The 13,492-nt window shown below is 41.3% G+C and overlaps 1 protein-coding gene and 1 long non-coding RNA gene across 2 annotated transcripts; one reads left to right on the top strand and one right to left on the bottom strand.

Annotated features, from left to right (window-relative positions):
* Positions 1–1,537: 1,537 nt before the first annotated feature.
* LOC147866637 (uncharacterized) lies at positions 1,538–2,834 on the top strand. Its single transcript, XR_015529509.1, has 2 exons — positions 1,538–1,633; positions 2,610–2,834. It is a non-coding gene; the product is annotated as an uncharacterized LOC147866637 (long non-coding RNA).
* A 2,553-nt stretch (positions 2,835–5,387) lies between these two features.
* Positions 5,388–9,516, bottom strand: LOC147866636 (protein TORNADO 1-like). Its single transcript, XM_087317089.1, has one exon. It carries the CDS (start codon positions 8,799–8,801, stop codon positions 5,730–5,732), a length of 3,072 nt encoding a protein of 1,023 aa, XP_087173215.1. The 5' UTR covers positions 8,802–9,516; the 3' UTR covers positions 5,388–5,729.
* Between the last annotated feature and the right edge of the window lie 3,976 nt (positions 9,517–13,492).

Genomic DNA, 13,492 nt, shown 5'->3' with positions numbered 1-13,492 from the left:
AATGACTGATATTGCAAGTTGCATACTGCATAAAATTAATTCACTTCGACCTCAGTTCCAAGAGGTTATAGCGATTGTCAACTATCCTTCCGAAGAAACAACAAATAATACTACTTCCGAAGTGGATGCTAGAAAAAGGATTTGGTCAAAAGTTTCGCTGAATATATCTTCAGCATGGCCAAGAAAATGCTGAGAGGTGTTATGGTTTACAACATTTGCACACAGGTAAGTGAACGTCTGTCAAATCATTTAAAGACATCAAACCAACGAATCATTACATGGTCGAAATTTAGTGAAATCTGCAAGAGTGTACAACCCATTCCGAAAGAGAATCCGTGACATCAAAATTTCTGATCTTTGTTCAGGTTCATGGTTAAGATATTTTAATTTTTGCTTCATAGATGTTAGCCGTTGTGTAAGAAATCAAAAAGCTTCTGGAGCAAATGATTTGTCTGTCCCTACAACTAGTTATAAGAATGATCGGGATTTCTAGTTGAGATTGCGTGATTTGTTAATGATGGAGTTCAGTACCCTTGGTGGTGTTGTTGGGTATAGCGGTCATTAGTTTCCTTTGCTTTCATTATTTTTATTGACCAAATACATACATGTCAAATTTGTTGCTTTTTTGTACATTATGTGAATCTTTGTTTTCTAGCTTCACATTCAATAAGCTTTCATGAGGTGCCACTTCTTTCAGACTTCCCATTGTTGATTTTGGATGTAGTTACAAATACATAAAGGAACATATGTACATTAAAAGATTGTCATTGTTTTTTTGGTACCTTATGTTCTTTGGTTTCTAGCACCACATTCAATAAGCTCCCATAAGGTGCCACTTCTTTCAGACTTTGGATTGTTGATTTTGGATGTGGTTAGAAATACATAAGGAAAATTTTGTGTTCCTTCAGCCATGACCAGATTTCTGACTCTCCTCTTCCTGTTGCTCCCCATCTCCTCCTCCTCTTCTTCTTCTTCTTCTTCGTCTTCCCATCATGTTTCTTCCTCTTCAATTTGTTCAGTTCCAATTTCTTCCTCCCTTGTTTCTTCATCTACAGTTTCTCGCTTTTCTTCTTCTCCTGCTTCATCTACAGCTTCTTTTTCTTCCTCCTCTCAGGATGAAGATTTCTCTTCCACTACCCTTCTTCCTTTCTTCTCCAAAGATTACCCCTCTATTCCCAATCCTCCTCCTACATTTTCCTCTTCTACGTCCCTTGGCGATGGTGAAGAATTTCCTTCTATTCTTCCTTATACGTCCGAGGATCTCCTATCTCCTTCCTCTCTCTTTGATTCATGGCTCCAACGGTTCCCTAAACCATACGATTCCCTTTATTCTTCGGAAGAATGCCATCGTCGCCTCCAGATTTTCACTGATAGCCTACATTACGTTCACACACGCACAACCTGAGGGAGGGATGCGTGTCACCATCCTATTGGCTCAGGCTCAACAGGTTTGCAGATCTGACAAATCAGGAGTTGAAGAAGCAGAAACACAATCAGAAGAAGAATAAGAAACAAGTCTCAAAATGCTAACGAGGATTTTGGAGGTCTCCTGAATGCCGGAGGTTCCGAGCTCCATTGATTGGAGACAGAAAGGATTGGTTACTGAAATCAAGGATCAAGGATCTTGTGATAAGTGTCTTTCCTTATTAAGCTTCTATGACCTGGCACATAGTTATAGCCTTGGGTCACATCATCAACCCATAAAGTGAAAGAGTTAGCACTTCCATCAGTACATATGCCTCCTTTAGGCAGCGATTACAGGATTACAGAGATTACTGTTATTCCAATAGATAAAATTTGCACACAGCCAATATAAAGGTTGCTTCAACCCTCATCATGGTTTCAAGAACATAAAATCGCTTTGTGCCACTCACATAAAGCACCATCTGGTGGAAAAACAAGCTTATGGGTGTACCAAGGTGTAAGGTTGATGCAATCCTCATCATGGATCTGAGAACATGAGAATGCCTTGTCACACTTACGTAAAGCACCATCAGTTGGAGAAGCAGGCTTATGGGTATACCAAGTTCTGGTCTGCCACTTAAGCAAACGGTATTCCTAACGTGATGCTTATTAGGTGTGCTTCCCATTGGCTTATTTCTTCAAAAGAGAAGGATAGCTTCATTTCATTATGCATGATGTGCTGGAGAATCAGAAACAATCTTAGAGTTATCATGAGTCTGCTCATTCACCAAAACATTTGTACCAAGAGTACGTGCATTGCTTTTAGGCAATAGAAAAGATTTTGGGGATTTAGATAATCTGGATGGCCTGACTTTGTAAGATCTTTGGTCAAAACCAAGTATGGGAAGTAAACTTCTTCAAGCAATCTGTCAAGACAATCTCTATTCAATTGTATAAGTCTTCAAGCTTACATGCTTTACTTAGAAAGCTTCTAAGAACTTCATTTGTCTACTCGACCCTTTGTACATTTTTGCTTTTTTGGTGTGTTTTCACCTCGCATTGAGGTTTCCCCACCAGTAATGTAGGTATTACTAAATACGGGGATGGGAGACAGCATCAGAATAATTGGTATAGATAATGTGTTGATTGTAAATAGGATGTGAAAAAGGCCATATGTGTATAATCCATTGGTTACTTTAAGGTAGCTGCTGGGCTTTTTCGACCATTGCTGCTGTGGAAGAGATTAACAATATCCAGCCAGGCAGTTTAATTTCTTTGTCTGAGCAAGAGCCTGTGGATTGTGATACTACTTGGAGTGCAATGGTCGGCTTATGGACTATGCATTTCAATTTTTAACTGAAAATGGTGGGATCAATTCAGAAGCTAATTATCCCTACAAAAGACAAGGTGGTCAATGGGATACCAACAAGGTTTATACATAACTTTGATACATCAGCATGCATGCATTGTGTTTGTGAAAGAGATAAAATATATTCTTATTTCCAACGGGTATGTGCATGAGACTCTGTATGTTGATGTCTTTTCAGCATGTCCATTTTTATCTTTGATGTTCTTCAATATTGGGACTCCTGCAATGGATATTTTCAATCATAACCACTTGGTTGAAAGGCCTCTTCCTATGGCAGCTCTTTTCTTGGCTTTTGGTACTTGAGGGAGCACATGCTTGTTATTTGGTGGTATGCCACATTCGATATACCAGTCCCTTAGTGTGACAAATGCACCCTTTTGTATTGTCTTTATGTTTGATCAGTGGTTCTTGGAGGCTAGTAAAAAAACATCGCAAGGAAGTCCCTACTGCTAAAACAAAAGGTCATTTGGCTTATTCACTCTTCTGAGGGTCTCCCCTATGCTTAAAAGTAGAGACAACATAAACCCTAAACCCTGATTTTTCTTGGGGACAAGACATTTTGTGAAGGGCCCGGCCCTAATCTAATTTTCTTGATGTTCCATGTTCCCTGTATAAACTATTGCTTGTTCTTTAAATGTATTTGCTTGCTGTTCTAACAGAATATGTTGATTTGATGCTTGATTGCTAACCCCTCAATTTTCTTCCATTTTTCTAAACCAAGTAATAAACTATCCATATTGTCAGGATTCAAAGGATACCTTAGGTGGCATAAGGATGCTTACCTGAACAATTGCAGAACAAACGTTGAGAATCTGAAACTTTATTTCTCACAACAATTGGCGATCAAAGATCAAACAAACATCAACGATTTGATCCTATTTTCGGATGGACAATATGTCTCTTCATAAAATTTCACATTGATATACATTTTTTACTTTTCAAGGTTCACATATTTGCTTCAAAGCAGGTAGGCTCGGAAATATTGTGTACATTCGTTCAAGGTTCAAATAATTTATATCCTCATTTGAGGTATGTTTCACATAAAAAATCAGCTAATCAATATCCATGGCTTATGTATGCATATGCCTTCAGCAATGGCTAAATAATGCAAGGATATTGGCATACATTGATATTTCAACGTAATTATTGACTTATCTACAATTACATCTCGACATATTATTTCCTAATAATGCAAGGGCATTGGCATACATTGTTGTTTCAACATAATTATTGACTTGTCTACAATTTCCGAATGCGGTAACAGAGAATCCAAATTGTACACAAGACCATGTAGACAATGGAGTCACCCAACAAATTGTATCATTGGTATAAACTATTCACTGTAATGAGTTCTTGTAATGATTTATGCATAGCTATGTTCTATTCTTTTTTAACCAAATGTATCACCTATGTCACTCTATTCATTCGTTATAAAATCAGGAACTTGAGTTAACGCATTTCTCCCTTGTATCCAAGTATTGTTTATGTTTATTTATCTTGTGTTTGAGTTTTGATAGTCTTTATGTCAAAACTTAAATCCCGCATCTAATGAAAGAAAATAGTGTATTTTGACTCAAGGTTCAAGGAGGATAAGAATGATAGTTCTGATGATTTTGGTAAGGTAAACACACAAGGCAGTTATCTCTTATGTATCTAAGCATGTATACTTGTGTTTGGTCAAAAATTATATAGAAATTTCAATTTAGTTTGAAGCCAAGCATTTAAAACCAACGATGGCATGCTTTCTTTTTCAATTATTGTAGTAGAATATAATTCAGCCTTTTTTTTATAATGTTTGTGACAAACCAACAACTTGTTTTCTTGTAGTTGCCATGCTTCAGATAGACCTATCATATATGACTTTGTTTGTCACACCCCCTTCTTTGTCCTTCAATATCGATGCCAAGCATTTTGGCTAGTTACCACTCTAACATTGGCCATACATGGCCCCCTTACCTGGACCTATCAAATGGGCTTGGATAGCTTAACATTGCAGAGGAGCAACATCAGAGATTGGATATGGTGATGAAACGAATAGGAAATACATCTACTATTACAATTATTGTGCCGCTACACTCAAAACTAGGATTGGACTTCTTGCTGCAGTCTTCTCTCCTCACTACTACTGTTGACAATCAACAGAAAACCTTTATAGATTATTATTTTATCATGCTGGATGAAGAAAAATGTGTACCAATTTTTTCTTCTTTTGCTGCAAATTGTGAGGAAACACTACGTAATGTCATAGTAACACAACTATAAAAACACTGAAAGCAAAGGAAACTAATGACTTGCTATGCCTCACAACACCACCAAAATACGGAAGCTTGAAACTACCATATTCTCTTTGAACAAATAGTTATTTGCTCGAAGAATTTATGGAAGTACTACAACTCTGGGTACCAAACCCCATCATTCACAAATCACGGTATCTCAACTAGAATCCCGATCATTCTTATAGATAAGGCTTTCTGATTTGTTAGATAAGGCTACATATATGAAGCAAAATTTCAAATTCCCTATAAAATAGATTTAATCAGACTAAACTTCATGTTTGCATATGTTTGGATGAAAAGCTTTCCACCAAACTTTGGGTCGTATTGTTTCAACTTTTAATTATCCCTCAATTCTAAAAATCCCCATTGGATTCCCTCAAGTTATGAAATAAACAGATATGTGCATACCAAACTACTCACTACATGAGAACAGGGTCAACAAGAGGCATTAGTGAGATTTGAGGGGGGTATGTATTTTCCTTTGTTATACGCATAAACATCGGTGAATTACAAGGAAAAACCTTCACTCATTCAGAGTACAAAAACAATGATTGTTATATGTAAGCACGGATGTGTTTATTCAAGAATTACATAGAAATGTCCAATAAATAAACTAGGCATTTCAAACAAATGAGATCATGCCTATCTTTTTCAAATCTCCTTTGTGAGTAAGATATAATTTAGTCTAGCGGGAACGGTGTCTGTTCTCGATAGTGTTTGTCACATAACCATGCAACTTGGTTACTACCTGTTTTCTTATAGGTGGCCCGCTTGAGAAGGAACCTATCATATATGATTTTGTCTGTCGCACCTCCGTATTTGTCCTTTAATATTAACGCCAAGCATTTTTGCCATTCTTGGAAAGACTCTGATGTTGGCGATAGGTGAGCAATGCTTGATGTTGCACGTGTATCCGTTTTGAATCTAATAGCATTAGATATCATAAGATACTCTTTTGGCAATTTAAAGTGGGGAAGTGAAGCCGGTGCAAAAGCACCTGCAAGGGGAATTACTGATTTAATGCCAAGCTTAGCAGCTGTAGTCAACATCCAAACTAAAATATTCACATATGGAAGGGCTCTTTCCAATCCCTCTTTTAGAGGCTCTGACAAACAAGTAACTGTGATGCCAGGTTGGTTTTCCACTGGGTGTGGGGATGTTCTATCCTCACAACAAAGCTCAACTCTCACAGATGAAACATGACCTCCTGACAACGAAGTTACCAACTTCATTATGTTGTTCCCACCATCACTAGTATTAAGGACGACAAAACGAGGCAGCTGCTTCTCAACGTTAGACTCCACAACAAACTTCAATAACTGGTCAATGTCTTTCTGAACCTTGCTCAAAACAACTTCCCTCATACATGTAATCTCACTATGTATTTCATGCAATGTCCTTATGGTCTCTTGATGATTGGCCACAATCATTTCTTTCACCGAATTAAATTTGAGCTCTAAAGCCTGTGTAATCTCTGTTAAGATGCTCTTGTAAGATTTATCCTCTTGGATGACAATTGTTTCTGGCCCCTTCTCTAAATCTTCACTTTTTTCCAAGTCAGTCATGGTCACACTAGAATGACTTTCATGTTGCCCATATTTATTTACATCATCCGTCACCAACATTATATCTTTCACCTCCTCTAGCCACGCTCTATGAGACATGACAACCTCATAGTAATTCTTTGAACCAAGGATATCAATTAAGGAATTTGTTGTTAAATCATCCATATGCTTAGTCTTCTTCCAAACATGGCATTCTTTCTCACCTCGATCAAGCTGCTCTCTTAGATTTTCCTTCAAAGTTGTAATTTTCACACATTGATCTTCTCTTTCTTCTGGTTTTGATAGGTCATAGAAAGAATCAGGTCGGATGACACTCTCGATCAACTTAACTCCTTGGATACCAGTGGGTTGCGCACATATTGTGATCAAATATTCCATAACATTGGCTTGTATATAGGCTAAGGTCTCTTGAATATCGATAGTAGCCCGCACTAGAACATCGATCGCATAGTCGGATTTTGCTTTACAAAATGCCACAACAATCTCCATGTTTGGCACATAAATGGAAATGAAATCTTTGCCAAGATTTATAAAAGTATTAGCCTTAACTTGAAAAGCATTGTTAAATAAAACTTGAATCCTTGGGAAGAGTCCTGGTGTAAGGAAGGTGAGGGTTTTGTTTTCACACTCTAGTCTTCTACCCACATATACATATTTCCCTGAGTTGCTTATGGCAGAGGATCTCCATTGGACTTGTTCCAATTCTAGATGTGAATTTGTCAATGTGGCTGGAATAAAGAGCTCATCTTCCTTCCTAGGTGATATGCCATGGTTATTCGGAACCTTGCAACAAAGGTGCATTGCTTCCATGAAATCTACCAATATAGATCCACTGACTTCAGATTTGGCAACTCGTCCCAATACATCCTCTAAGAAACGCCGACTTGTAGATCCGTGAATCTTAATAGTCGTTAATTTTTCTTTATGCTCTGGAAAATGTATCAACCTTCCGATGATGTGATTACAAAACCAATTGGGATCAAGAACAATGTGTGCTACATTGTTTACATATATGATAATCCCCGCCTCATTCAAAGATGAAGCTACTCCTTGTAATATTTTAGTTTCAATGTGATTTGGAATAGATTGTACACTCTTGCATATTTCACCAAACTTTGACCACGGAATGATTCGTTGCTTTGACATCTTTAAGTGCTTTGATAGATGTTCGCTTACTTGTGCGCAGATGTTGTAAACCATAACACCTTGGAGCATTTTCTTGGCAATGCCGAAGATATATTCGGCCAGACTTTGGACTGAATCTTTCTTTCTAGCATCTACTTCGAAAGTAGTATTTTCAGATGTTTCTTCCAAAGGAGGGTTAATGATGTGGATGACTTCTTTAAACTCGGACCTAAGACACTCAATTTTACGTGTCAAAGAACTTTCAATGAGATCCATTTGATCAGCACGTGTGAATACCATGATCACTTTGAGAGGAGTGTTGGATTGACGGCTTTTGGAAGCAAGGAACTTGAGCCAATACCTGAAGCTCACTTCAAAGTCTTGCTCTGTTTTCCCTTCTCCTGGTTTGCTGTTTTGGCTCTTTCTGGGACTCCACACAAACATGAACAAAGATGGGGTTTGATAAGAGCTCGTCCCTATGTCAGGCAGCATAGAGTCATGGAATGCGTGGAATTCTTCTTGACCTGCCATGTCCCACAACGAGAGCCGGACTCCATCCTTTTCTATGGCTCGGACCGCAATGCCTTGGGTGCGGTGGTCTGCGGTCTGCATGCCTACACTGGACATAAGCTCTCTCAACTTGTCCGTCGTGCGTCCTGCATAGATGGAGTGCATGGTGGACAGAAGGGTCGTCTTCCCCGCATATGCATCTCCGCAGATGAACAGCCGCATGGACGTAGCGGGTACTGTCTCAAGACCTCCCAACATGAACACGCGCCGGTTCCTCTCGAGCTGCGCTTCAATGGCGGGATCCATCCCTACACCCACTAGCTGAAGGAACGGAAGGCCGGACCGAGAAAGCGCATCCACCACAGCAGCAACAGCAGATTGGCTTAGGGGACTAGGTCTTGTATACATTTTGCCTAAGGTAATGCTGAATAATCCAGGATGATGAGACGGTACAGAATGATGAGTGGATGGAGGGATCTCCTTGTCTTCATTCATCGAAATCTTATCCATGCATAGGTGCTCCATCCAATGGATCACCTCCTCCTCTGTCATTGCATTGAGACTTATTAGAGTGAGCTCTTTGAGCTGCGGCCAGTGGTGCAGGAAACCAGATGTGCTCTCGCTCCAATTAATGGATCTGGCAGATATGTACAGCCTCTGGAGGGAGGCCGCGAGGGGTGAATGTGAGGGACGAAGGTCTGCCAATTTGCCAACAAACTCCGGGGATGCATTCACACCATAGAGATGAAGGTGGAGGCTTATGAGGGAGCCGAGGCCACTTAACACCTCGATGCACTCATCGCGCTGCGCATAGGGCAGCGCAGCAGGGAAAGATGCGTGAGGCCCGTGCCTTTCTTTAGGGCATTCAGAATATCATAAGAGTCGAAGCTACAGCGACTGATGAGGAGGCTCTTGGGGGCGGCATCATCGCCATCTGCTGCATGAGAGAGAGCCTCCACCCAGGCCGCCTTCTCCTCTTGGGTGATCCTATTCCCTAGATCCAGGAGATGAACTGCTCCCCCACTAAAATTGGCGGCATGCCGAAGATACTCTATCCTCTGTTCCGCAGTGACACGTCCTAAATCAATCACCATGTCTTTGCTCCTCCATGTCCGTTCTTCCTCCTTGTGAGCAACTGTATTACTCGGTAACCAATATCCTATTCTGCCGGATGCACCCTGGGAATCGATGAGGAAGAGATTCTCAACATTGGACACTTCGATCAGATGAGAGAGCTGATGATCCCCACCACTTCCTTCCACCTCCTCCTCATGATTAAGGGAGCGTGCTTCTGCTTTGGATTTCTCACACGCTTCTTGGATTTTATCCCAGTACGTCCAGATGAGGCGGTAAGGTTGTGGAAGGTTCTCATTATGATCCTGGGATGATGGATCCATGCAATTGATACTAATAGATTTTATGAATAGTAGTCGTAATAATAATCTCTGAATCTGTCGGAATCAACCAAACCAATTAATTAAGAGAATCAGTGTATGCACGCATGTATGAAATTATGAATAAGAAACTACTTTAGCTACAAAGGCTTCGAATTATTACTGTGAGTGCCGACTCAACTGAACTTGGATGGCTTATTTAACTGCAGATGAGCAGCAGCAGAGATTGAATGTGTGGACGAAAACAACAGGAAGCGCATCTTCAACTACTAGAGTTATTATTATGCCACGTACGCCCTAGACTAGGGTTGGACTTCTTTATCCAGTCTTTTCTCCTTCTCACTACACTTGTTGACAATCAACGGAAAACCTTTATACCTTATTATTCTATCATGCCGTGTGAAGAAAAACGTGTTTTTCTTGTTCTCTTTTGCTACTAAGTGTGAGGAAACACTGTTTAATAATGTCGTAGAAAACGAACAATGAAAACACTGAAAGTGACTGAAACTAATGACTTACTTCCCCACTACACCACAAATCATAGAAGCGCCAAACTACCCTACTCTCTTTAAATAAATAGTTTTCTTCAGCTCTACGGTAATAGTAAGTACCACCATTCAGGGCACCCAAACCCATCATTAGCAATGAGCACAGTTTCACTCGAACCTAACCAAACCGTTAAGCCATGGGTTAATGATTTATTGGTTCCTAATGGTTTGGTTTGGATTTTTGATAAATGTTTCAATTTTGAAACTCGAGTTTATAGGTTTTTTATAAATATTTTTTAAACCTTAATAGTTTATTAATTTAATGGTTCAATTAACCTTTCTTTTATTGATTAAATAGATTTAACTTAAATGCTTATTTAATTTCATGTGTTTTATTTATTTAGATGTTAAATTAGTTTGACTTAAATGGTTAGATTTAAATTTTTTATTAGATGGCTCGGTTCAGTTTCCAACTTTTCCTTTAAGCAATTTGGGTTTAAATGGTTTGGATTACTTTTTCTTAAATGGTTTGGTTTAAATACTTGAGAGTTCATAAACGGTTTGATTTGGTTTGGTTTTATATAAACAGTTCAGGTTCGTTTTGGTTCAGTTTCTTTGCCTTAAAACCGAGGTGTCAATCGTGGAATGCATCTGGCAGCTCTCACAGGTCGTCACGAATTGGTGCACGTCCTGATACTTTCCTAGCTACCAATACCTTTCCTTCAACTTTTTGAATGTGGCCCATGTTCCACGATGTCTGGCCCAAGAACTCTTGTGATACGCCATTGGCAATGCCTTCTGTTCCTCTACTCTTGTCGCTACGCGGAGCGGGATACTGCTTCGCTTTTTCGGATGCCTCCATAAGCTCTCGTCCCGTAGGAAGAACGGGTACTCCTTCCGGATCCGGTTGGCCTCATCCTTCGTCCATGCCGCGTCCGGTATCAACGTCCTCAAGTACCTGCCGATCTGGAGCCACTCCCCATTGTACTCGTCCTTGTTAAAATTGTTAACTTCCGGGGTGCTCCGCTCCCTTGCCGCTACGCGAGCCGACTCGAAGAAGCCCACACCGACTTCTTCGTCCTCAGAAACCATGTCGTCCTCGTCATCGAACCGTGCTCTCGAAAGCATGTTGGCCATGGCATTGTCCTTTCCGGAGATATGCCGTATCTCTGGATTCAGGGACTTAATGTAGACGATTTACCTGAGCATTGTCAGGTCCGGCGTCGCACAACCAGAAACCATACCGAGGATTGGTAGGCAATCCGTCTCAATTATTACCTCTGTCCTGATAAGATAGTCTTTGTCGGCCTTGACTGCTGAACCTATACCCTAGAGTTTGCACTTAACCTAGGCGTACCCTTGTTGCCACTCACTTAGTACCTTCCCTCCAAACCGAATGGGGAACCTCGTGCCACTCCCATCCTCCTGATTGACCACCCATCCGATTCCGGTCGGGCTCGTGTTTATTATCACGTAGATCGGGACCTCCTTGCCGTAAACCGCTTTCCGAAGTGCCGATGCCACGGTTAGCGCTTCCTTCAACCTCCGAACTGACTCTGTATGCTGCTTGGTCCACCTGAACCTACGTCCTTTCTTCAACAATCCGTAGAGTGGCTCCGCGACATGTGCGTAATGCGTGACCCAGATGTGGTAGAACGTGCATGCGCCCAGGAACCTCCGTAACCGTCTTGCACTCTTCCTTCATTGCGGGGATGGCTTCCACTTTCGCCAGAGACGGTTTCCGACCGTAAGGCCTGCACAAGTGTTTGACCACCATGATTTCAAATTGCCCGAAAGTTGATTTCTCTCCGGAGAAGGTGCGTCGCGCGCCCTCGAGCCTCTGTAGCACCTTCTCGCAGTCTTCGATGTGGTCCGCCACGAACTTATGGCACCCGTCCGGTCCGACCGATTTCCCCATATCTTCCACCGGACATCCTTTGATCATGATCTCATCCAGAAACGGCATGGTGATGTCCGGGATGCAATCCCTTACGACTTTATTCATTCCGTTCACCATGTGTGCCACCGAGTTGGTCCCTCCTTGCGGCAGGGTACACATCCGCACCAAACTGAGAGGAGTCAGCATTGTCGTAATATCCCGGCTCTCTACGACTAGTTGAAATTGATCATATCTCGAGTATAGATCACTAACTGAATAGATCGACCTTCCGGCGAAGGCCTTTGCAAACTCGTCAATCATCGGCCTGATCCTTGCGTTTCGTATAGTCACTCTGTTGACCGGTTGCAAGTCTTGAATGAAGCGCAACGTGCCGTTCTTCTTCGGCACCATAAACCACCGGTTTGAATACGGGGCATTCGACGGTTCGAGGATGCCCATCTCCACCTTCTGCTTCAGTAGCTCCATCAATTTCAGGACGTGAGCTCTTGGTACCAGAATCGGTTTGAGGTTCCACGACACATGCAGTACCGTGAAGATAACCATTGGTTCAACGATCGTCGGATCCACGCACCCGACCTCATCCAGCGAGTGTCGCGACCCAAGCTTCGAAGACAAGGTCGATTTGGAAGAAAAGAAGATAATAACAAACGAGAAAACGTTTACAAGACAAAAATACAAGAATTTTTATTACCGGAAACCGAGATTACAAGGTTGTTGAAGATTGGTGTTGAACCGGAATGGTTCAACACTAAGCAGATCTTCGACTTATATACTGTACATCAGAATGTGCATGGTTGCCATTTGGCATACATGTTGTGCGCCACTTGGCGTACAGGGTGCATGCCATTTGGCGGACATCTAATGTGTCTAGTGCTCTAGAGTTCTTGAATAATAATAATATGAAAATATATTTATTAATGAAAATGAGTTGGTGCAATGGTTGAAGTGTAAGCTCACAAGTTCAAACCTTGATATTCACATTTTGTGACATCATCCCCTCCTTTGACGATGAGTTCCATGAGTCGCAATGCATGAACTAGGTTTTGGTTTATGGCCCGGATAACGAAGATGAAACTCTTGTATAAGTTCAGAGGCATTAGTGACGTTCCCTCTCCTCTTCGGAGTCTCTCTTGTTGTCTCTGTAGCGGCGCCCCTCCTCAAGGAACTGTTAGGAATTGACGCTTTCAATTTCTTCACCTCTCGACCACAACCGAGGAAACACGAATCAATGCAGCAGAAAATCGAAAACACAGAGAGAGACTCAAGTGCACAGGGTTTAGCGTGGAAAACCCTAGACGGGAAAAACCACGGGAGTGCAAGACTCCAACTATCACTATACGCAGGGAATATACAATGACGAGCTACAGGGCGACGACCTTGAGCTCGCTGTCCTCGCCACAGACGGCGGTATTACACAAAGGCGTCGACCTCTTCCTTTCTCTCCCTCTCACTCTCTCTCTC

Source organism: Azolla caroliniana, unplaced genomic scaffold, assembly GCF_043228905.1.
Source record: "Azolla caroliniana isolate FFs.n. ecotype wild unplaced genomic scaffold, voAzoCaro1.0.p SCAF_3, whole genome shotgun sequence".
In the NCBI taxonomy this organism is placed as follows: Eukaryota; Viridiplantae; Streptophyta; class Polypodiopsida; order Salviniales; family Salviniaceae; genus Azolla; species Azolla caroliniana.
Note: the sequence above shows the minus strand (reverse complement) of the source record. Positions and strands in the feature narration are given on the sequence as shown.